Source organism: Rhinoderma darwinii, chromosome 8, assembly GCF_050947455.1.
Source record: "Rhinoderma darwinii isolate aRhiDar2 chromosome 8, aRhiDar2.hap1, whole genome shotgun sequence".
NCBI lineage: Eukaryota > Metazoa > Chordata > Amphibia > Anura > Rhinodermatidae > Rhinoderma > Rhinoderma darwinii.
In genome coordinates, this window is record NC_134694.1 from 86144798 (window position 1) to 86171615 (window position 26818).

Here is a 26818-nt window from a genome sequence, read left to right on the forward strand (position 1 = left end):
AAGACTTTACAATACACCCAAAACTATTTGTTGCTTCCTGCTGTGAGCTAGGAGTCCTCAGTCTTTGAGCTGTGGGTTCCCCTCCTTTTTCCACCACTGATGGACAGCTTTAACTGATAGTGTAAATTTCAGCGTGTCAGTCACACTTCACACTGCTCTCAGAAAAGGCAACCTAAATGTCATGGCATATTCACTTTAAGGGTATGTGCACACGGCTTATTTTCGTACGTTTTGCGGCCCAAAAATCTGTTTGATTATTTTACCCGGCCGCTTTGAAAAAACGGCCGCGTAAAAAAAACACCCGCGAAAAAGTGCATGTCACTTCTTGAGCTGTTTTTGGAGCCGTTTTTCATTGACTGTATATAAAAACAGCTCCAAAAACTGCAGTGAAAAACGCGAGTTGCTTAAAAAATGTCTGGAAAATCGGTTTCCCCTGAAAACAGCTCCGTTTTTTTGCTAAGCGTGTGAACATACCCTTAGCGTCAGTTTACACGTTGCGTAAATACTGCAGATTTTCAGCAGCTGAATTTGTTGTGGAAAATCCGCAGCAGAGTGAATGAGCGAGAACAAACCTCATCCACACGCAATATAGACAAACCATTCAGAAATTGACCCATGGTGTAGAATTTTATTCCACATGTCACTTGTAGTGGCGTAAACTCTGTTTATTTTTTTTGTGGTTTTTTTCCCCATTCAGTTCAATGGGGAGGTAAAACCCACAACAAATAGAAGTTGTTGCGTTTTTTTTTGGGTTTATTTTTGGCGCAATCGCAACGAATCTGCCGCAAAAAAAAAGCAACTAAAAAAAAATAAAAAGTGTACTTACCAAGTAGCCTGTTTCTTCCTCCAGGGATGATGTTTCAGCCCATGTGACCGTCGCCGCAGTCAATCTCCGTTTCATCCCAGGAGGCTAGCCTGGTAGTAGGCTGGATAAATGCTGTGGTTTTTTGCAGCGGATATTCCAGGTGAAAAACTGCACCACAATTTTTAGTGCGGTTTATCACCTGAAATTCATTGCGGCGCGAAGGGCAGATATGCTGCATGCTTTTACGCAGTGGATATGCCCTGTGTGAACTCAGCCTGAAGGAACTTTCCAGGCAAAACTGATGTACTATTAAACCTTGTTCAGAACTTAATGGGAATGTGTTGCTAGAAATTATGTTGTTTTTTTTTTAGTTAAACTATTATTTAAGTGATTCCACATTGGTTTTAAAATTTTTCACAAGGCAGCAAATATTATAAATTAGATTCTAATTTATAACATTTCCATGTGCAGGTCACTAGAGGGAGCAGTTCCCAAAATTGCAGCATGGTCAATGTGGTAAAGCAACCTCATTGCTTTATGCTGTAAATTTGGGGTAGACACACTCGATCTAGTGTCCTCACACAATCCCCCCTCCCTTATTCTGGCTAGTGTCAGAAGAAGGAGTGGGTTGAATCTTCAAACCTCCTACACTGTGTGCTGCCATTTTCTGAGCGAATGCACAGTGTAGGAGGATTAGATACAGTGCTAATCAGACAGTATAACACGAACATAATACACAAATCAGATACACAAACATAACTTACCTGCTCCTGCTGCCGCCTCCGGTCCTATTCCTTGCGTCTTCGCTTCCTTAAACATATGGCCGGAAGCTGCGGCCGGAAGTCGTCATCTGACTGTTCGGCAGCAGCTTCCGGTCCACATGAAAATGGCGCCGGATTTCGCTCTGCTAACTAGCTTTGTTTTGGTCTGTGTGGGAGCGGCGCATACGCCGTTCCCACACGCACGGCGTATCCTGCAGTGAATGGAACGGCTGCCATTCGCATTCTCTATGGGGATGTATGTGCTGTATTCCATCTCTGTATGTGTCGTTAATCGACATATACAGAGATGAAAAAAAAAATGGCAGCCCCATAGAGACGTAAAAGTAAGAAAATAAATAAATAAGTAGAACATAAATAACATTTATTTTAATATCATACTACAATATTATAAAAAAAAAAAACGCATTTCATGACTCCTTCCCTTTTAAGGGGGCTGTGCATAGCACGGAGATACTCCCATTTGGTGTTCATTGAATCCCTAAGCCCGGGTTTCGATCTGCGTTTTCGATTTTTGTTTTGTTTTCTTTTCTTTTCTTTGCTCTGCTCAATCATTGGAGCAGAACAACATAAATACTGGAAGCTCAGGATCTGTTGCATGATGGAACCATCAGTGCCTGACTTTAATGGATTTCGTCAGGTCTCAAACATGTTTTCTTTCTTATGCGCAGCATGCTGTGCTATTTTTTGTTTTGGCGAAAACAATGGACTTTGACAGAAGCCCTTAAGGAGATGTTGTTTTTTCAACTACCTGCATGTCCATTTTGCAAACTTTAAAAATTTCACCCGAAAGATGGACATTTTAAAGTTGACATACAATTGCAAAAGCAATTTTTCTTTTTCAGGGGGGGATTGAGCAATTGATATATGAAGCAGGATACACTCATTCGGTCTACAGAACTTGATCTAGATTAGAGCTTATTCACACTTCTGTAATACGGCTCCATGTGGAAATGCAGGAAAGCCTTTCTCATAAAAATAATTATACAGTATATTTTTCTCGTGTGTGTTTTATAACTTTCACTCAAAAACCGAAAACTCTACTATCTCTTCCAAAATACGTGTACACAGTCATAGTCGTTGCTTGTTAAAGCAGGCTTCTCATATCTTTGCATAAAGGCCAAAACTAAACCTTATAATTGTTCTAATTCGAGTTAATGTTTTTTCTTAACTGTGTGTAGTTTGGCATTTGTTATGGTAATAATAATATGAATTACAGGACAGTGCCTTCAAAATAATGCAATACAGCAGGTCTAGGATCGTGACTTGGCTTTTCTCATAGCTTGCGATTAATTATAATTACTCCTTAGCAGTTCCACCCAGGTCCTGGTGTCTCAGTGGGTCCAAAGGCTCCTCTGACACATAACACGGCATCGGTTTTATAAAGGACACATGGTAGGCAGGGAGCCTGGTACAGACATGACCTTGGGGCCCACAAGCTTTGAGTTACTGCCTTCATGGACCTCTTTTCCAGAAATCACATACACTTTTTATAATACTACATACATAACTTGCTGTAACACCTTAAGAGAATTTAGATTTTATCAGTCTAGTCACTACTGGGACAAATGTTTTACATTCAAGCTGACCACTCTTCCCTTCAAACTGGTCACAAGAAGACTTATGCAGTCAACAGATTTATTAACCCACCTTTAGTAATGCTGTGTAAGATTTAACAGTACAAAAAGTGCCAAATCACAATGGCGCATGCTTATGATTTTGTCGCATCTTGCAGGACATGCTAAACACTTTTTATTTATTTTTTTATTTTTTCCTCTACCTTGTACAACTTTTGATTTGGCTTACTAAAGTTTCGTTCACATCTGGGTTGGATTGGCAGGGATTACCAGAGACCATAGCATGCTGCACTATTGTGTCTGGTAAAATTACGGACACCCTGACAGAAAGCTGATGGAACCTATTAAAGTCAATGGGTTCCGTCGTCCGGTGGCGTTGTCTGTCGTGCAACATAACCGTTGCTTCCATTATTCCCTTGTTCTGCTCCTCTGACCGAGCATAACGGCATATCTCAACGCAGATGTGAATGAAGCCCTAGTGCCAGAATTTTGTCTTTGTTTATTTTTAAGCCATGCCTCTTTTTTAGACCTAGACACAAAAGTAAATCGGCCCCATTGTGTTTGAGACATCCAGGCTAGTTAGATGTTGGGAGCCTGTAAAATATAGAAAATGTTATATACAGAGGCGTAACACGTAGGCCCTGATGCAAAATCTGTTACAGCATCCTTAAAGAGGCTCTGTCACCAGATTATAAATGCCCTCTCTCCTACATAATCTGATCGGCGCTGGAATGTAGATAATAGTGGTTTTTATTTTGAAAACAATCATTTTTGAGCAAGTTATGAGCAATTTTAGATTTTGTTTCTTAATGCCCAACTGGGTGTGTTTTTACTTTTGACCAAGTGGGTGTTGTAAAGAAGTGTATGAGGCTGACCAATCAGTATCTTTCACTGCACAATCTCACTGTGCTGTGGATCATGCTGGGCTGGAACAATGAGAAGTGTAGGACACTGATTGGTCACTGATTGGTCAGCCTCATACACTTCTTTACAACACCCACTTGGTCAAAAGTAAAAACACACCCAGTTGGGCATTAAGAAACAAAATCTAAAATTGCTCATAACTTGCTCAAAAATGATTGTTTTCAAAATAAAAACCACTGCTGTTCTCTACATTCCAGCGGCGATCAGATTATGTAGGAGATAGGGCATTTATAATCTGGTGACAGAGCCTCTTTAAGCTACCACGTGCAAATTTTAATACTGGTGTCTACTTATTTTGCAGAGGTTTTTTCTGGGCCCCCTCCGATACTCGAGCCTGGGTGCGACTGCAATCTTTGCACGCCTCTATAGCTACATCCTTGGTTATTTGTGCCTGGTCTTTGCGCATTGCGGATACAGTCACGTATAGTTTGAGCTCTACTTTTTTTTTTTTTTTTTCATTTTATGCAGGGTTTTATATTTATAATGCATACAATAAAAATAACTATTCTGTTTCATAGTTAAGCTTTAGCTAAATGTTTAAAAGGAGAGATTTCCTTTACCAACATTCTTCAACATTCCACAATTTAAACCTACATACAATTTTGAGTAAATGCTTTGCTTCAATTTTCTGTATTGTTCCCCTTCTAAAAATTGTGTTTCCAGGTTTAAAGGTGAAAAAATAGGTATTAAAAAAAAATGGAAATGTGTAGTTCAACAGACCATAACTCATTAAGGTATTGGGAAAGTGGCACATTGGCTATTATATGGGCAAAAATTTTTTTGTCTAGCAGTTACTCACGCCCCCTCCCCCTAAAAAGCCAAAAAAAACAAAACGCACCACTTCTCTCAGCGGAGCATTAATTGTCTAAAAATAAAAATGAAGAAAAATCCAACCTAGCTGATGGGATAAGACCTTTTTTTGCAGGGTCCAGAAGAGCTGGAAGTGAGCTTTACCTCCGCATTTTTGTTCTAAAAGCCTACTTTGTCACTTTTTTTTACAGGCACGAAAGATACAATTGCCATCATGATCGGATTCCAAAAAGGGATGGAGATTGTAAGACTCGTAAATCAAGGTATTCAGGTGACCATGGTTATTGAGGTTGGAAAGAAACATGGATCCTGGATGAACCATTATTCCATTTTCTTCGTCTCCATATCTTTTTTCGTGGTGACAGCTGCGACTGTAGGCTACTTCATCTTCTACTCTGCTCGCAGGTGGAGACACACAAGGGCTCAGAACCAGAAAATGGTAAGAAAACCTTGGCCATGTCCGCAAAACACATCATGAGTGAACATCATTGACTTTCACGTACATCAAATCCAAACTGTTTATCTCACGTAGGATTGCCTAGACTGAATACGATTGTAGCAAACTATCAGCTCTGAGAAATTGTATCTGTATGTGTTTTTAGCTTCCAGCTGTAAATAAGAATGTTCATATTCACTTGACAGCAAGCAGAAATATTGAAATGGTAAGGATTTTAGGAACAAAATATAATCGAAAGTATAAGTGAAAAGTATATTTTAATCACATGCGTACAGTTTTAAGAAACTCTGCTATAACTGAAAATTCAGTTTAGAAGTATTCACCAACACCTACAGTACAACGTGGAGATATTGAGGGTTCTATTAACTTTTTCTGGGCAGAACACCTTTTTTTTTTTTTTTGCCTGACTAGTGTGATGTCATAATCCACCCTGTCCTCTGTATGAATAAATATTTCTGCTAGTTCCTGTAATATCTAGCAGAGTAAAGATTTATTGATAGGGCAGATTGTGACAATGCCACCTAGTGGAAGCAGGACAGAATCGCTCCTTGATGGACATGTTTTTTTCAACTGTACTATGTAACTCCCAGGAAAGCGAGATTTAGAGTGACTAGAAGAAGGAAATGGATAAAGTAGAAAAATATCTGTTCGTGTGCCCCTCTTTCTCCCAAAGGTTTTTTACTAGGGAACCATCTTTAGCAGAAGCATCTTACCCCCACATAGCTAAATTGAGCAGCATTCTTTCCTATTTGCATCTACACTCACCTGCTGATGAAACTGGGAAATTTGTTCTTGGATTTATGTAACTAAACATTCATTTATATGAACTTTCATGGGAAATGTGTAGTTTTTTTGAGTTTTTATTTTTCTGCCATTAAAAGTTTTAAACCCAACACTATATCATCTCCTAAGCCATTGAATATATTTTATAAACATTATCATGCCAGATTTTTAAAAAAGTCACTCTGCAGTAATGACCTATATTAGAGGCAATGTAAACCTTTTGAAAGGGGGTTGTTTGACCTTTTTATTATTAAAAAAAAAATATCTGTGTAATTGGTGCAACTTTATAATTGGCTTTTATTAAATATTATTTTTTACTTTTTGAGATACAGCTGCTCTGTATTCTCTATACCGATCCGCTATATCGTTCGCAAAGACCTGAATCAGTCAGTCCCGCGGACCTGATGGGTTCAATGTCAGCGGGTCCTGCGTGTCTGTGACACGCAGGATCCACCTGTAATCTGTCACATCTAACGGGTGGATCCAGCGTGTCAGACACGCAGGACCCACTTTTACTGAGCCAGTCAGTCCCACGGACCTGAGGGAAACGGGATTTAATGAACGAAACAGCTGATCGGTATACAGAGCAGCTGTATCTCAAAAAGTAAAAATAATTTTTAATATAATCGAATTATTAAGTTGCACCAATCACACTGAACTTTTTATGAAAAAATATCCATTTTAAAAGTTTACATAGCCTTTAAAGTTGGGCTCCATCAACTTGGAAGTGATGATGGATGAAAATCCCCCCTGCTCATAAACTGTGTCGCTTATTTCAAGTATTAGAAAACATGTAACTGGCTATTATTGTTGGGTAGGACAGTGGTCTCAACTCCGACTCTGCCGCTGTTGCTAAACTACATCTCCCAACATGCCCTGGCAGCCACAGACTGGGGGCTGTAGATTTGTGACCACTGATTGGCCACAGGTTTTTAGCGTGCTGATGTAGTCTGATCTGTGTGTGTGTGTGTGTGTGTGTGTGTGTGTGTGTGTGTGTATATATATATATATATATATATAAGTAGAGGAAAACACAGCACTCAATGCAAACTGAACATCAGGCCATGTGCACGTTACCAGTAGAAGGATGAATCAATTCCTTAGGTTAGAATACCAAAAGACAAAAGAGCAAGTAACAGCACCAGGACTTCAGCGTTGGGGAGATGTTGGTTTATTCACCACCAGGTGGAAGAGTGAGCAACGTTTCGGTTCACACCTGAACCTATCTCAACCTTGAGATAGGTTCAGGTGTGAACCGAAACGTTGCTCACTCTTCCACCTGGTGGTGAATAAACCAACATCTCCCCAACGCTGAAGTCCTGGTGCTGTTACTTGCTCTTTTGTCTTTTGGTATATATGTATGTGTGTGTATATATATATATATATATATATATATACATGTGTGTGTTAAAGGGGAGCATCGTGTCCATATTCTTGGGACCCCCTCTATGTGCTAGAATGGAGAAGTAAATGAAAAGTCGGACCTCTGGCAATTGCCACCCCGGCTTCTTTTGGAAAATTGGTGGTTTTCATGATACAACCCAACCCATACATATGAGACATAACTTGACAAGCAATGATAATGTTCATTGTTTTTCAGATAAACAATCTATAGCTATAATGGTAAACTTGTCCTTGTGTGACCCGGCAATTTACTACAGTTCTTACTCATTGCAGTGTCAATAATGGGCATGATATAAACGGTGAGCACTTTATATACCTCTACAATGTTCATAGCAGTAAGTCATTATACCAGGTATCCTACTGGGAGTGACTGCTATACGCTCTACCAGGAACTCCTGGCAAATACATTAGGGAACATAGAGTTCAGGAGCACATTTCTACTACCCTTCCCCTTTAATTACTTAATTATAATGTGACAATACATAGATTAAAAGACGTGGTTTGTGATATTTGAGACAAGGCTATTGTCATGAATGTGCTTCAATCTCCCATTCTGTATAATCGACATCTTGCAGTGTAAGGGTATGTTCACACGCTAGCTGGCTTTTACGGCTGAAATGACAGCCTGTTTTCAGAAGAAAACAGCTGCGTCGTTTCAGCCGTAAATGCTGCTCCTCGTAATATACGAGGCGTCTGTGACGCTCGTATATCTTGAGCTGCTCTTCATTGAGTTCAATGAAGAATGGCTCAAATTACGTTGCAAAGAAGTGCCCTGCACTTCTTTGCCGAGGCAGTCAATTTACGCGTCGTCGTTTGACAGCTGTCAAACGACGACGCGTAAATTACAGGTCGTCTGCACAGTACGTCGGCAAACGCATTCAAATGAATGGGCAGATGTTTGCCGACGTATTGTAGCCCTATTTTCAGACGTAAAACGAGGCATATTACACCTTGTTTACGTCTGAAAATAGGTCGTGTGAACCCAGCCTAACAAATTTTGTCTCGTTCAAGGTCGGGTCACGTTTCTCAAAAACATTTCTGCTTTCAACCGCAAAAACACCTTGCTTTATGATTCTGGAGTTTTGTGTCGTGTTCACATATGGAGTTTCACAATTGTGCTCATTGCCCACAGTTACAGACAGCGCCACCCCCGTTTCTTAGAAACTCATGGTAGAACCAGTGTTTGCCCATGCAGGCAGAACAACATTCGTTTACGATCTGTCCAATAGTTTTACTGTCCGTTTCTGAGAAGCTAATTCAAAGGTGACAACCAGGGGTCTACATAAAAATCGCAGGACCCCACAGCAAAAAGATTCCCCTGCCCCCTTTCCCAAGAAAAAAAAAGTGTGTCATTTTATTGCAATGGATAGAAATCCACTTTAACAGCTCTGATTTATGCAATTTATATGATGTAATGAATTGAAAATATTTGTTTAGCATTTTTGCAACTATATTGGGAAGGCTAATTGCATATATTCCAATTTCTTACACGCTATGCATTGCAATCTCTTGGATGAGTGACATCGAAATGTAGTGCTTCCAGGACTATTGTATCATGACTCAGAGGGAGTGTTGCAGTTTCTATTTATTTACAGCCTGTGATAAAAAATAGCGTGAAACTTGGGATTCAAAATGGAATACCTGGCATACAAATGTTTCACAGAACAGGTTGAAACTGCAATAAACTAATATCTAAGTTGTTGTTTTAGGCCGAAAGCATACAGAGATTGTCTTGTCGTTCACAGCAGAAAGAAAATCCCTTGCGGGCTTTTTTTTTATTTATTTTTTTAAATCCCTCTACATGAAGAGACGTGTGTGGTTTTCTCAATAAAACTGACCTCTGGTGGCCTTCTTTCTTTGTCAACACTATAAATGATGCAACGCTCTATAAATCTGGATGCAAAATTCAGTCCGAAGTCCCTCTCCTCTGCCTTGGTCACTTTTATGCACTCCAGCACGAGAAAACCACTTTTGAAAACTAAATAATGTAACTTGGTAAAACCGGAACATAAAAGCCTTCCTCAAGGGCGGATATACCATATGTGCAGCTGGGGGGCCCAGGGTCACCCTAAAAGCAGCTAGCAGACTTTTATTAGACTGCATTTAATGGACTCTGTTACTGGTGGATTATTAGAGCCATGAGGGGAGGCTCAAATGATGACCTGTTGACAGACAAACTGACAATGTTTGCCCTGGAGCCCAATACTGTCTGATCTGGCCCTCACTGAGAACCTACAAAATAATAATATATTAAGACCTCATAATCTAGTGCCTGCTGGCCAAAGGTGTATTCACTAGTTTCCCTTGTTCTCCATATAAAATTCAGTGCCTGATACCAGATAATCCAACTATAAAAACAATGGGAAATTCCAGCTTTTACAGTAGATTCTTTAAAGTGTTTTTTCAGTACTAAGAAATTGGCCCATTCTCATGATATAAGTGAGAGGCCATCCGTACCCGGTAGGTTGGGGTCCCCCTACCTGCACCCCCGCTGGTCAGCTGTTTTTGAAGGGTCCACAGCACTTGTATTAGCGTTGCCTCCACTTCATTCCCTTTACTGCTCATACTGTAAATTGCCAACACACATGTAGTGGGGGTACACCATATAGAACAGCCTTCTCTCATTCATTTGAATGTGAGAAGGCTGTAGTACTGTGAACCGCCGCTAGAAGTGTCTGATGCACAGTATGAGCAGATAAGGAATGAAGGGGAAGCAGCGCTCATAAAAGCACCGTGACCCCTTCAAGACAGCTGATCGGGGGGTACAGGTTTGGAATGCCCACTGATCTGGTATTGATACTCTATCCTGAGGGATATGCCATTAATTTCTTGATGGACTGGAAAACCCCTTGAATTGTTGTTCGAGGTGTGCTGTGCGGTCTTCCATCTCTACTAGACCGTGTAGTCCTATATGAACTACACATAACCCATAGCAGTATGGTTTACATGCAGCTGTAGGTTTTTGTGAACCTGAACAGCATGAACAAGAAGGGAAAAGGGCTTGACAATTGCTTATCAGTAAAAAAATAAAATTATTGTAAGATTATGTCCGTAGAAGGAAAAAAATAAAAATAAAATCTATTATAATATACACCTATATGAGCTTTTTGGACATCCCATTCTAAACTATGGCATTAATATGGAGCTGGCCCCTTCTGTGGCTACAACAGCTTCAAAAATCTTGTGGAAAGCGTTCCCAGATGAAGTGGGAGTGTCTGGGGAATTTGTCTATTCGGCCCAAAGAGCATTTGTGAGGTCGGAAACTGATGTATGTGAAGGTCTGGCTTGCAATCGGCGTTCCAGCTAATCCCAAAGGTGTTTGACGTGGTTACAGTCAGCGCTCTGGAGCCACTTGAGTTACTCCACATCAAACACGTCACCATGTTATGGACCTTGTTTTGTGCACTGGGGCACAGTTATGCTGGAACAGGGAAAGGATCTTCCCTAAACTGCGGCCACAAAGCTAGAAAGCTACAATTTTGCCTAAAACTTATTTTTATGCTGTACCATAAACATTACCCTTCACTGGAAATAATGGTCTAGCCCATTCCTTAACTATAGCTCCAGACCATTATCCCTCTTCCACCAAATTTTACCGTAGGAACTGTGCATTCTGGTAGATGGCGTCGCTCTGTGATCTGCCAAACCCAGAATTCTCCATCAGACTGCCAGATAGTGAAACATGAATGATGAATCCGCACTCCAGAAAATACATTTCTATGGAAATCCATTTCATGAAGCTCCTGACGCACCATTTCTGTGTTGCTGTCCCTTCCAGAGGCAGCTTGGAACTCTGGAGTGAGTGATGTAACAAAGGGTTTACGTACATATGTAATTACACAATATATATTTCTTTCTGGAAAACCCCTTAAAATCGTTACTACTTATGAATAAAATTGTAATTAAATGCCAAGCAAACAAAATACCCCCTTTAGTAAATTCTTATCCAGCCGATTCTTAGCACAGTATAGTGACCGCGCTTAATGTTGTTCCTCCATGAATTCTTATCAGCCTCTGTTGCCTTGACACACACATTTAATTGGCCCTATTGATATTATATACCAGGTTATTTGGAAAGACTTTCAGGAAGGCCCGTAAGGTTTTAGTTTTCTTACAAAAACGGGGATATTTCCGACACAAAAGGAAGTCTTATTTACTACTATATTGATTTATAATCAAGCATACCTGATGATTTTGGTTGATGGGGTAGTGGGGACCTTAGATCATCTTTTGTTTGTTATTTCCTAATGTAAATTAACCTTCGATTATATTTTGTTGTTGAGCTTCTTTTTCATGTGTATCTGTTACTCATCTACACAAGCCAAATAGTTGAGTGTATTTTCCCACTACTGGTGGTGTACTGGCACGTTTTTACAGACCATATGGAGAGTTGAGTGCAAATGAGAACGTACTCTATATGCTGCTTACTAAATAACGTGTGTGTGTTTTCTTGGCAGTCAGATGTAGGGTGACTTGTGAGGATCTTAAAGTGGATGTGCATACCAATAAACGCCTACAATTGTTTAACCCGTTAGTGACCGCCAATACGCCTTTTAACGGCGGCCACTAACTGGCTTTATTCTGATGCATATGCCTTTTTACGGCACTGCATCAGGATAAAGTAAACAGAGCAGGGAGCGTCAAATCTCCCTGCTCTCAGCTGCTAGAGGCAGCTGAGGGCTGGGGGCGTCCCTGCTCTGCCGGGTGAGATCGATATTAGTATCGATCTCACCCGTTTAACCCCTCCGATGCGGTGCACAATAGCGTGCACCGCATCTGAGTGGTTTTGGAGAGAGGGAGGGACCTCCCCCTCTCTCCCGGCGATACGATCGCCGAGTGTCTGTGTCTCTAATGGCAGCCAGGGGCCTAATAAAGGCCCCCAGGTCTGCCTGGAGCGAATGCCTGCTAGATCATGCCGGAGGCATGACCTAGCAGATGCCTGTCCGTTTTAAACGGGCAGGCAGTAATACACTGCAATACAAAAGTATTGCAGTGTATTATAATAGCGATCGGATAATCGCATATTATAGTCCCCTAGTGGGACTAGTAAAAAAGTAATAAAGTTAATTGAAAAAAAAATTAAAAACACAGCTTTTCCCCTTACAAAATGCTTTACTATTAAAAAAACAAAATAAAGTAAAGTTACACATATTTGGTATCGCCGCGTCCGTAACGACCCCGACTATAAATCTATTACGTTATTTAACCCGCACGGTGAACGCTGTAAAAAATTTAATAAAAAACTATGGAAAAATTGCTGTTTTCTGTGAATCCTGACTTAAAAAAAATGTGATACAAAGTGATCAAAAAGTCGCATCTATTCCAAAATGGTACCAATAAAAACTACAAGTCTTCCCGCAAAACAAAAGCTCTCATACAACCGCATCGGCGAAAAAAATAAAAACGTTACGGCTCTTCAAATATGGAGACGCAAAAACAAAATAATTTTGAGAAAAAAGCGTTTTTACTGTGTAAAAGTAGTAAAACATACAAAAACTATACAAATTTGGTATTGTTGCAATTGTAACAGCCCGCTGAATAAAGTTATTGTGTTATTTATCACACGGTAAACGGCGTAGATTTAAGATACGAAAAAGAGTGGTGAAATTTCAGGTTTTTTTTCTATTCCTCCCCCCCCCCCCCCCCAAAAGAAAGTTAATAAAAGTTAATCAATAAATATGTCCCCCAAAATGGTGCTATTAAAAAATACAACTTGTCCCGCAAAAAACAAGACCTTATACAGCTATGTCGACGCAAAAATAAAAAGGTTATAGCTCTTGGAATGCGACGATGGAAAAACTGAAAAAATGGCTTGGTCATAAAGGTTTAAATAGGCTGGTCATTTTCCATAGCTGCCCAGCTTTTATTTTTCTAACCTGAATAGCTTCTGTAAAGTACCTGCAAACCATAAGGTATTCTTCACAAAATCGACAGGAATTCTATATATGTTTTATGGCAACTGGGGAGCCTAGTCTGAGGCAGAGAAGAGAACTACTGGCTTACTGCAATAAGCAGCTCTAGCCCTAGCTACCAAAAGTTATGTTTTCCTTTTTTAATTATCCATACGCTGATCTATTTCAAACCACTTATGTTTTTGTGATGTGCACAGATCATTCAATCTTCTTTTTTTTTTTTTTTAAGTCCCATCAATTTCAACTGGACATCCCATAAATATACCACAGAGATAATGGCTTAGAGGCAGTGCACTTAGTAGAATGAAGGGGTAACTACGCACTACTGTTTAATGGGATTATCCAACCAATGACCTTCTGAGATCTCAATGTCCTGTCAGAAACTGTATAATAGAGAAGCTTCACTTTTTTCAAAAGCTATGAAAACCTTGTGAAGGCACCATGCTGGGGATATAGCAAAACGATGAATGGTTCCTTTATAAAAGTGTCGTTTGGGATTGGACATGAACTGAAGAGCTTTAACAGTCCTGAACATTGGACAAACGTGCCCGTGAAGTGGATATTCAAAAATAACTTCTATAAGCTTTACTGCCACGTGATGCTTGCCTACGCACAGATTTCCATAAAACTTGACAAACAGAAGAATAAACTCTGCGCACATTCGAAGAAAATCAGCCATGATCTAGAGCTCTCGAGTTGTGGAAACCAAAGCGGATTGAGACTGTTGGAACTAGAATTTTTATTTTCGTTTATCTTTTTCTGGTTTATCTTGAATACCTAGTGAGCTAAATAGGTGTATACATTTCTGGGTGGACACCAATTCCTGAGAAACCTGTTGGTCGTGATGTTTGTATCTAATCTTAGTTACCATTGCAATATCATGGAAGTAATTTTGTTTTTACCACTCCTGTCACAACAGGACTGATCTTAAAAGGCTACAGCATGAATTGTAGAGAACTGAAGAATCTCTGTACTATTGTGAGGTGTAAGGCCCTTTTACACTGGGCGATTATTGTGCAGACGAGCCTTCATATAACGCTCGTTGCCGATAATTGCCATGTAAACGGCAGCTATCAGCAGATGAACGCGCAAATGCTTGATCTGCTGGTCGTATCGTTTTTAAAAAAACCAAAAAGATTTTCGTTGTCGGCAGCACAACTCCTTGTGTAAACGGGGAGACGCACTGCCGACACGGACGGGGACGAGTGTTCGGAGTAACGACCGCTCGTCCCCATCCATAGCTCCGTGTGACAGGAGCAAACGAGCGCCGATCAACGAGACTAGCAGCACCGGCCTATTTGTTGGCCGGTGTAAAACGGCCTTTACTGTGTCGTCAGAAACCTCTGTACTTTCACCCTTGTACAGTGCAGCAGAATGCTAATCCTTTAGATAAGATAATTCTAATCTCCATATTGTGAAATCCATTTTATACAAGAAAGTGGAATATAATCTAGTCCGAGACATAGCTAGCAGGGGGAGGTGGCAGTGGTGGGGCCCAGGGTTAGTCCCCCCCGTGGTGGTATGTCCCGGTTTCAACTATATCTGCGTTCTCAGGAAGCAGATACAGTTGAACCCAATGCTGGAGCAGGGAGCTGACGGTGCCTTGCTCCAGGATTCACTATATAATGCCAGCTAGGAGCGGCTCAACGCAGCCAGGAGCAACGTAGTGACGTCATCTCGCCTGTCTGCGCAGAGCCACACACTGCACAGAGAGGAGCAGAAGAATCTCCCCCCACTTGTCGTAGGAACATGGGTAGGTAAATATTTTTTTTTTTTTATTGGACATTATACTGTGTGGTGGCAGCTATGGGGGCATTATAAGTATGGGGGCTGCAATGGGGAAATATACTGTATGGGGGCAGCTTTGGGGGCATTACTGCGTAGGGGCATTATACTGTGTTGGGGCAGCTTTGGGGGCATTATACTGTGTGGGGGCAGCTTTGGGGGCATTATACTGTATGGGGGCACCTATTGGGCATTATACTGTATGGGGCAGCTGGGGGATTATACTTTGTGGCGGCAGTCTTCTGTGTGGGAGGCGCTATGGGGCCATTCTTCTGTGTGGGGGCCCACTAAGGTGGTCATTATACTGTGTGGGCCCACTGTTTTACCCCCCCCCCCTCCCCATGTTAAACTCCTAGCTACACCTCTGAATCTAGTGTTTGCACTATACACCACACAATCATGGTTGAAAAGTCTACAGAAAGGAGAACTCTGCAGGGGAGACAAGCTAACTGCTTTATTCCCCCAGTTGTCTCAAAATCTATTCTTAGTAACGTGGTTGACATGGGATCATGAAGTTCAGGGCATTTAACCCCTTGCCATGGGTGACGAGTGTTGCTAAGCAAATGGCCTGAACATATATGGATTCTGATCAGAAAAAATAAAGTATAAATATACAAAATTGTTTCCCCCCCACACAAACAAACCCCTGTAAAAGTTAATATATACATCCCATGTACCCCAAAATGGTGCCATAGCAAACTACATCTCTTCTCGCAAAAAAACAAACCCTCATGTGGCTACATAGACAGAAAAATATAAATGTTTTGACTTTTGGAATGCGGCGATTATTCTTTTTACTGTGCAAAAGTAGTAACATTTGAGAAAAACTGTACGTGTTTTGTATCTACATAATCGTATCGGCATATAGAATTAAGGTACCATTGCATGGTTAACTACTTAATTAAATATGCAAAAAAAAAAACTGTGGTGGAATGTTTTTTGTTTTTTTTGCTTTCTCTCTTCCCTCCCCCCCCCCCCCCCCAATAAAAGGTGATGTCCGTTAATCAATAAATGTTGTACCCAATAATGGTGCCGTTGCATTGGAAAAATATAACTCATCCCGCAAAAAGAACCCCTAATACAGCTATGTTGATGGAAAAATAAAAAGTTATGGCTCTTTGAATGCGACGATGGAAAAAATTGTGTCATTTAAGGATTGTTCTTAACCCCTTCAGGACCCAGCCATATTTAGGATTTTATTAATTTTTTCCCCACCTTTAAAAAGCTCTAACTTTTTATTTATTTTTTATTTTTCTGTCATTAGCCATATAAGATTGTTTGTTTGTTTTTTGCGGGGTGAGTTGTAGTTTTTAACGGTACCATATAATGTATTGGGAAACTGTAATAAAAATTCTTTGTGGGGTGGAATACGAAACAACAGTGATTCCTCAATCTTTTGAGGGGTTTTGTTTTTACGGCTTTCACCATACGGTAAAAATGGCACGTTAACCTTACTTTACTGGTCTATACGATTATGGCGATACCAAGCTTTTATATTTTTATTTTTTTTTATTTTTTTCAATTTTATTTTTTTTTTTACTACTTTTACAAGGAAGAAACAAATTAATTGTTAAAAATAAAATTTTGGATTTTGTCGCCATTACTTTTTATTTATCTTTCCGGCGATTGAGCAGTATGAGGGTTTTTTAAATTATTTTTTTTTGTTTTTGTGGGGCGAGCTGTAGTTTCTACTGGTACCATTTTGGGCTACATGAGGCTTTTTTTTTATTTTTTATTTTTTTTGTTTTTGCGAGATATAAAGGGACAAACACAAAAAAAAACAGCAACTATGGCATTTTTTTTATATTTTATTTTGGCAGCGTTAACTGTGCGAATAAAAAAATGCTATAGTGTAATAGTTTGTACTTTTACGGACGCAGCGATACCAGACTTGTAGTGTGTTTTTTTTGTTTTTTCCACATTTTATTAGTCCCTCTAGGGGACTTGAACCCGCAATCGTTAGATTGCTGGTACAATACACTGCAATACTAATATATTGCAGTATATTGTCATTTTTACAGACTCTTGTTAAGCCGTGACATGGCTTCACAGAAGATTAAGAATGGCAGCCCTGGGGGCTTTATTAGGCCCCTGGGCTACCAGGACAACCATTGGCGTCCCCAATTGCTTTGTGGGGGGGTGTGATGATCTATCAGAGGAGGGCACCCCCTGCTTATAACTTCGATGACACGATTGTGCTTGATTGCAGCATGTAAGGGGTTAAACAGCCAGGAACAGCGTGATGGCTGTTCCTGGTTATTATTCCCGGGTGTCAGCTGTAAAACGCAGCTGACACCCACTGCGTACGCAGCGGGCTCAGCGGATGAGCCTGCCCTGAATGTTACCTCCGCCACCACGACTTAATAGTACGTCGTGGCACGGGAAGAGGTTTAGAGGTAAAACCACTGACGGGTGAAGTGAATAACATTGATTATTTCATTACAATGGCACCTGTCAAGGGGTGGGAAATATTAGACCGCAATGGAACAGTCCATTCTTGAAGTTGAAGTGTTGGTAGCAGGAAAAATGGCTATGCGTAAGGATCTGAGCAACTTTGACAAGGGATAAAATATGATGGCTAGATGACTGGGTCAGAGCATCTCCAAAATGGCAGGACTTGTGGGGAGTTCCAGGTTTGTAGTGGTTAGTACTGTACCTACCAAAAGTGGAAGAACTGGAGAACAGGTGACCCGGTCATGCATGCCCAGGTCCCATTATTGCACACAGGAAATCGAAGGGTAGACAGTCTGTTCCAATCCCAAAGAAGAGCTACTGTAGCAAAAATTGCTGAAAAATGTAATGCTGGCTTATGATAGAAAATTGTCAGAATACACAGTGTAACACATCTTGCTGCATTTAGGGCTGCGAACCAGTCAGTGCCCATGCTGATTGCGGTATGCCCATTCAGCGGTAGGTGCGCTTCAGAACTAGACCATGGAGCAATGGAAGGATGCCTAGTCTGATGAATCACGTTTTCCATTGCATCATGTGGACGCCCGGGTAGAGATGGCACTAGAATGCATTATGGTAGGAAGGCGCCTACCATAGGACGGCTGTAATTCCTACTGATCACTAGCACAAAGTGTCAGTGTCGCTATGAAAGTGCTAAGACCCTTTTGTCTTGTGTCTGCTCCCCCTGTTTTGTCAGGGCGACTACTTGCTTAGCCATTTTAACTCTTTGGATTTTACTTCAGATAGACAAATACATGGCTACTTTTTTAAATTTTGGTGGATATGCTTATTAACCAGGCATTTAATGGAACTTTATAGGTGACCGATTTTTAAAATCTTCAGGATTATTAGATGATTGCAGGAAAGCATATAACCTTTTGTTAGGGTAGAGAACCTATGGTTGACCTTAATGGTGTGTGAGTTGACCCACGTAATTGCACATTAGCTGAACCAATATCCTGGGCCCCCGAGGCTAAAGACTAGCACAGATGTGAAAATTGTATCGCAGTTTTATTTAGACATTGTACTGCACTGTTAGATTATTTTATGTATTGAGCTATTATTTTGTCATGGTATCTTGGTATTATATGGTAGTATTAGGTGGTACTTAGGAATTGTGTGGCACTTCTAAGAAGGCACTTTACAGTATATTCTTTTTGCAGTGCATGGTGGCAGCACTGCAAAATTAAAGCACTCCTCCTCCTGCTTTATCTAGACCACTGTATGGAAGTGTTAAAATGGTGGCCATTTAGGACCATACATCGGCAAACTGTTTGGAATGCTTCTAGTAAGGTTGTTTCTATGTCACAATTCACTGTCTTGCATAACTATTAGATTTCTCTTTATTTTAACATGAACAGTAGATGTGAGTTTGTTTGCCTATTTGTCTTACCAGTAATTTGTGTGTGTTTTATACTGATAAATCCTTAGTAAATGTAACAGGCAATTTGGCCGTATCTGTTAAAGCAATATTTAATGTATCGGCCAGAGACGGCTCTGTCTTGAAGTACCTCCTGTGATGAATAAACCCGATCTCTGTCAGGCTTTTGTTAGGTGGCTGTCCTGTTGATATAATACACAAGCATAGCAGATTGATTTGTAAAATAAGTGACTGGCACAGACTATCTCTGGACGTTACTCTGCGCTTGTGGAATTTGACCACTTGTACAGATCCATATTTACACCTGCGTTGCACCACTAAATATGCACCTGTTCATAAACCTGTTTGCAATTGATTTGTAGAAAATGTTATTAACTTCCCACCCCCCCCCCCCCAAATTAGGGATTTTTTTTATTAAGAGATGTAATTATGCTATATGTTAATGGTATAGAATAATGACTATTTTTATATACAAGTATGAGGGGAAACTGTTAAGATGGGGTTTCCCACTTTAGCAGTTCATCGAAGAATAACTGCATGGCCTGGTTTGCTAGGCAGGTTTTTACGTTTTGGGTCATTCCTTACGAACAAACCTAAAATGTGTTCAGCAGGGGTTACACTACATCTCTCCTTTTGAGAAACATTTAGATCTCCTAAGAACATGGCCGTTACTCTCCCAGCATTAGACCGGAGAATAATCCGGTATGGCTATGTTCAAATCCATCGCAGATTCTGTCCAAAATGCCAGAAAAAAATCGTAAAAGCGAAAATTTCAGGTATGACTGCAGTCTGTTCACTGTTTGCAGTGTATGTTCACTGTATGTGGCGGAAAATACTCCTGGCACATGTGCCTAACCTGCCCATAGATTTATATTGGACCAACAGATGCCAAGTGTCCTTTTGGCAGCAGGTATGACAACCCCATTCCCTTCACCACCTTCAATATCACAGGAGGGAACAGGGACTACTAAATTTGTTCTGTGAGGACCCTGTTGAACAACTGCTTTCTGGTCCCCTGCGAGTGTGACAAGGGCCTATAAGGAGACCGCTCATTAGCTGCCTCTATGGTGTGAACATTTTATATTTTCCTTCTTCAAGCATCCCACCATTTGCAAACAAGGGAGAGGGAAAACAGAAGGGAGGTGAGTAAGACAAACCAGTGCAATGCCCTACTTTCCTTGGATAGGCAGAGTAATGGCACAAATTCAGATTTATTTAACTTGGTTAAGAAAATCATCCTGGCTTTGCTATATCTGTTTAGTAGTGGACCTGGGAAAACCTGTATATAAACACTGTTCACACTATAAACAGATGCGTAATCTATTTTTTCTATTCAGCTCTTCTTGGTTATCTTAAAGTCTGCAAAATCTGGGCAACAAATTATATGGCTGTCCTAAAAGGTTTGCCCCCTCAACTACTTGGTTATGCAAGGATGTTGGAAAGAGGGCTGTAGAGTCGCAAGTTGAAGCTCTTGGGCCGCAAACTCTCGTATAATATAGTAACGGCCTCCTCACGTGGTCAGAAGGACCTTTTGCGCCCTTCCAGGTTCCAAGGAATGGATGTGACCTCAAATTCTAGTGGGTTGTATCATGGCTTATCCCAGTGGAAGCTATAATGGTAACTAAATTCCATCCAGCATTGCCAGAAACATATATAACGAAGAAATGTCAGCATTTGCCTTACTAATGTTTTTCACTTTTTTTTTTATTTTTTATGCTCATTTTGGAGGGAACTGCTCATTAAGTGAGCTCTGTGCTAGACCAGAAAGTTGTACAGCAATACTATGAGATATATATATATATATATATCTCTCAATCTCTATCAATTTATTTATTGGCATATCCGTATATTTATGGGGTGTGGGAGGAAATCAAATGAGATCATGCTAAAAAGATGATCGCATATTTTCCTTTAGCAGGTTCCTTAATTGTAAAAAGATTGGCAATCTGTATAACCTTTCTTTAACCTTGACATAATAGTCACTATTCTGTTCACTATAAGAAGTTTTACATTACAAGGTAAACAGGTAGCTTTTGAGGTATTTATGTAGCTAGGGAAAATGTTGTGGTGTGTATTGCCCTGGAAACCTCAGGCTTTCTTAGTTATTAAACAGTCTTTATGTATAGACTTTCATCAGGGTGTAATGTTCAGCTCCTTCTTAAACTGCTTTGCTTTTTTCTTGCAGAGAAAGTTAAAAGACGAAGCTAAGAAAGCAATCGGTCGACTGCAGCTGCGCTCCATCAAACAAGGAGATAAGGTAATATTAGTTGGAAAGACTACAAAACTTAAAACACTTCATGGTAAAATTATTTCATAATCTTTCCATACACTAATACCAAGGGTTTTGTTAAACATTTGAAAAACTTTGATCCATGATTACATGGGCTCCAACGTAATATGCTGTACCATTGCCATCCATTACTCCTGCTTTGTAATATATACCTGTAGGTACTTCTGTACCGGAGTTAAAGCTGTTGCCTTCTCTGACCAGGTGTTTTCACTGCAGTGGCCACTGCAGGGAAAATGTAGTATTACATAGCAGCCGTTCTGACTCGAGTCTTCCAGAACGAAAGCCGCTCCCTTTTTAAGTTCATAGGGTCCCGAACAGGGCACCGCCTCTGACGTCTATATGCCCTAATAGGGCATATGGACAGGGGTTCTCTTCATGGGACAATCCCTTTTTAAGATCAGTTTTTGCTGCTTTATGGACAAGAAGTCCTTGCTTACTCACATTAATGGGGTTGGGAATCTATACTGGTAGATGCGAATAGTCCCTTTGGGGATCGAATTGACCAAGTTTTAGCAATTATAGTGCTCATACTTGCAAACTCTAAGTATCTGCTACCTATATTATCCTTTTCGCTTTTTTTTTTTTTTTTTTTTTGAATGGGATTCTATTTATTTATTTTATTTTTATTTTTTTACATACCATTGTATAAATACTGCTCCTGAGTGGTTATCTTTAGTTCTAGACTGGATTCAACTCCTCAATACCTTCTGAGCAGATAACATTGGTGGGGTATATACAGGGGCGTAGCTAAAGGCTTATGTGCCCTGGTGCAAGAACTCTGCTGCAGGGCCGCCCTACCCCTCGCCAACACCACCCCCTGTGCACGCCTATGCCCAGCCGCCTTGCCCAACGGCCCCCTGAGGACGCAGAAACAGTTGGAACCAGGATTAATGCGGTCAGCGCTGTTTGGCAATGGGGGCTCTCCAGGCTTAAAAGCCCGGTCAAAATTGGGACCCCCCCCCCCTATAGCTTCGCAACTGGGTATATGAACTAAGCCACTCCAATCACAATAATAAAGGGCTCTGAGGTGCACTCATCAAAACCTAAACAGTTGGTAGAGATTTTTAGATCTTGGAAACTTTGTCAAAGAGTCCATTGAATTGTGCACATTCTGATTGGAATGCTTAACATGAGGCAAGCCTGTACTGTAGATTTCACTTGCAGTCATTGCATTACATCTGCTGACGTGAATTTCTCATATCCGTCACAATGCTCCAATTTGTAAACACCTGTTTTACACAGGAGGAAACTGTATATCCTACATTTCTTGCACTGAGCTGTTCACTGTAAAGCTGGGTTCACACGACCACATTAACGTCCGTAATGGACGGACGTATTTCGGCCGGAAGTCCCGGACCAAACTCCGTGCAGGGAGCCGGGCTCCTAGCATCATAGTTATGTACCATGCTAGGAGTCCCTGCCTCTCCATGGAACTACTGTCCCGTACTGAAAACATGATTACAGTACGGGACAGTAGTTCCATGGAGAGGCAGGGACTCCTAGCATCGTACATAACTATGATGCTAGGAGCCCGGCTCCCTGCACGGAGTTTGGTCCGGGACTTCCGGCCGAAATACGTCCGTCCATTACGGACGTTAATGTGGTCGTGTGAACCCAGCCTAATAGTCAGTGGATTTAACCGGAGTAATTCCGTAGAGTTTAGTGGAATCAACAGATTTTAGCTCCTTAGTGCAGTGAAACGCAACACTGTACACGATATGACCTTTCATCCGCTCCAATAACCAGCTCCATAACTACACCTGGGTTAGTAAGGTTACACCCTGACCATTTGTACCAGATCTACCGTATAACATATAGAATTGTTTCTATGGTCCCATTCAGGGGCGGTTTTAGACCGTGTAACCCTGGGCAAAGCTAAAAGTGGGGCCCCAAATGCTGAATTAGGGCCTGATAACATCTGCGTCGGGGTTCAGTTGATGGATTCAGTCAGGGGAACCTATAAACGGAAACCATAACTTTCCGTTTGCATTACCATTGATTTCAGTTTGTCTCCGTTTTTTGTAAGGCTTCGGTTTTATTGTCAGAAAAAATAGCGCAGTCAACTGCGCTATTAATGGCGCACAAAAAAAAAAAAAATCTTACGATACGAAGACAAACGGAAACCATTTGCAATGGAAGCATTACCGTTGAAATCAATAGTAATGCAAAAAAGGAGCTATGGTTTCCGTTTGCCTTTCAATTTGATGTGCTCCGTCAGACATTTCCATCAGAGGAACCCATCAACGGAAACCAAACGCTGATGTGAACGCACCCTTACTGTATCAATAATGCAGTCAATTCAGGATGCGGTGTGCATCTGCATTGCTGATTTCTAGCGCCTCCAGGAGTGTTGCAAGCCTCAATGCATATGTCCTCCCTCACACAAAAAATTATCAGTTAATACAGTTATTAAATCCTACCACTATACCAGATTAAATATTACCTGCATACTGTTACTGAACAGAAGTTATGACTAGAATACCGATATTACAAATAGAAAATATGGTTCAAATAATACCGTCGCACCATAAGCACATAGTGACTGCATAATACCCCGATACGGTTACAGAATAATGTCACATCATAACCACATAGAGACTGAATAATACCCCCATACTGTTACTGAATAAAAACCACTATACGAAGGCTAATATTGCCACCATATAGTGGTAGATGCCAGCTATACACGGGAGTTCTGCAGACAATATAAGTGAGTACAGCACATTTATATCCAGTGACTCACAGGTGATGGTTTCTCTGATTTAGTCGTTCACTTTCCCTTTGTTTTTTCCATCCGGCCCAGACCTCTGTGTCAAATTCTGTAGAGACGAGTAGTGGCTGGAATAAGTCGTCACAGACACGTTGGTTTCTCACTCTTACAGCCCCCTCCACACCTATACCCCATCCTCTAAACAAACTCGTAATCCACAGTCCCCCAGATGGTAATGATCCCTCAGTGCCAGACGCAATAAAAGTGCCCCCTGTAGATAGTGCCAAAGTCCACCCACTTGTGTATATAGTGCCACACAGCCCACGACAGACTGAGCACTGCACAGCCTATGAGCGGGATGCTTGCGCAGACCGGCGTGATGCAGTGATGTCATCACGCCAGCCTGCGCATGGAGTCTTCCCAGTGGCTCATAGGCAGCAGGCCACGTTAGGCCTGTACCCTGGTGTGTTCATGTGTATATGCGTCCTGATTAAAAGTTAATGTGGACAGCTGTCACTAGCACAAGAGCCCTCTCCGGTGATAGCAACACCACCGGGCATCTGTTCCGCTCAGTCTATAAACGTTATGGGCTAGCATTGCGGGCACCTGTGGCAGCTGCGTGCAGGGGGCCCCAAGAGGATGGGAGCCCTGGGCAATTGCCCAGTTCTCTCCCCCCCCCCCCCCCCCCTAATGCCAGCCCTGGTCTCGCTTGCCTTTCTGTAGTCCTGGTTTGGCGTAATCTATGTTTTTACTTGTACATAGAAGAATGTTATTTAGGTTGGTGTTTTAGAAATATTATACGATACTGAAGTTGGGCGACTCTCATAACAAACATGGTTGTCGTAGATTTTATGTTGACATACACATTACCAAAATATTCATTCTTCTGTCACCCTAGTATATTCTCTACGCCCTACTGTCAATTCATGGTAAATGTTAATGGAAGTTCAGGCAGCTGCTGGACCTTTAGTTCTAATGAATAAAACAAATTTACTATGCTATGAAATGAGTGAAACATGTGGCAAAATCCGCATGTAATACATGTAGATTTTGCAGCCTGTTTCTGGCTACTCCACAGCGGCACTTGGCTATAGTCCATGTTAAAGCAAGCGCTTCTGGAGCCCAATATTAAAGGCTATGTACGCTTTTTTTATATATTTTTTTTAAAGAAAAAAAAAATAGTTTTCAAACAGTTGGTGCAGCTTTCTTATTACTTTTTAGTAACATTTTCTAACTTTTTCAGATACAGCTGCTTTGTATCAGGTCAGTGGGACCGAGCAGCTGTTTCGTTCTATTCCTTAATTAATGTTCCCCCTCAGGTGCGTGGGACTGACTGACCTCAGTAAAAGTGGGTCCTGCATGTCTCTGACACACAGGATAGAGCTGTTATCGATAACTTCGAAGTTCACAATAACACTAATACTGTTTTATTTTAAAGAAAAAAAATCATTTTTGAAGGTGTACATAAACTTTGAGTGCTATAGTTTTTAATAAACCATGCCAAGCTTTCAAAACACTCACTATGTTCTAACTTTGCAATGTACTCTCACAACTCGACCACTTTCCCCAAGTTCAGCTCCTGGAGTTCAAGTGGATAGTGTTTGAAATTGCTACTCCATTGATGCATGTCACCGGTGAAACCTTGCCACTGGTGATAGACTGGTTTTTCCAGTAAAGTATTATATAAAAAAAAAATGTTGGCAAGCTAACAAGTGAGGAGGAGTTTGAGCATGTTATTGATTCCTGTTACTAAAAAGCCTTGATCTGTGTATATAATGTGGCCATAATGTGTTTTTTTTTTTTTTCTTCTTTGACTGGGTATTTGCCATCTTGGGGTCAGAGACAACCCCTTTCAGACAGGTGCCATTGGCAAACAGTTGATATTGCCAGGGGAAGTCGCGGCCAGGCAGATATTTACCCTGCAATACATGGACGGCTCGTGTCCACTGGAGCGGAAGCAGCTCTTCAAAAGCGGACCTCCAGTGTGGCTCATAGAGGGGGTTCTGAGAAGGAGACCCCCCCCCCCCTCTGTGACATCGATATGACCTAATAGGGCATATGGACAGGGAATGTCTTCATGAGACAATCCCGTAAGCATTTTGCATACAGGAAAAAAATAAATGCATACTGTTGTGTTATAGTTAAAATCATAAAAATGTGGTTATAATTGGCCAGTTCATAACCACTTCTGACCCATAAAAAGCATCGGTTTTCATTAAGGAATGTATAGCTTTGACCATCAAAGGATGTCCACTCTCGGGCAAATGCTTAATTTGCCCTATGCTCACCAATGTGCCAGAAGTATTGATTAGGGGTTTTACCACTAGGTCTTGTATCTAGCATCAGATAACCTTCCCACCCAGAGTTTGAAGTAATTACCCGCACATCCTGACCAGGTATCAAAAGTTATGCAACCTGTTGTGTGTGTCTGCCATGCGGACATGGGGAAACCTGTGACAATGGCCTAAGTTCAAAGGAATTATGATTCATTAAGGCAAACCCCATCATAATGGATATTTGGAGCGACCCATATAGGTAGTTATGATCAGGGAAAATAGTTCTCGTATATATGTCAAATTCACAGCCACGTACCCAGAGGAACTAGCTGGAACTGGCTATTTGCTAAAAACATGGACCTATTACAGTTATGTTTGATATGCCCTGGTTGGTAAATGTATGCACAAGTCCATGCAGGTAATATATTTCTAGAAGATTCCCGCAAGAACACATGATGATTTTTGGGTTTCTCA

General features: G+C 41.0%; 1 protein-coding gene across 1 annotated transcript in view; it reads left to right on the forward strand.

Annotated features, from left to right (window-relative positions):
* The window catches only part of RNF128 (ring finger protein 128), a 104379-nt gene that overhangs the window by 62807 nt on the left and 14754 nt on the right, over positions 1–26818 (forward strand). Inside the window, exons 2-3 of the mRNA XM_075835867.1 lie at positions 5087–5334; positions 21254–21325. Coding sequence (XP_075691982.1) covers positions 5087–5334; positions 21254–21325 — 320 coding nt within the window. The remainder of the gene's footprint in view (positions 1–5086; positions 5335–21253; positions 21326–26818) is intronic.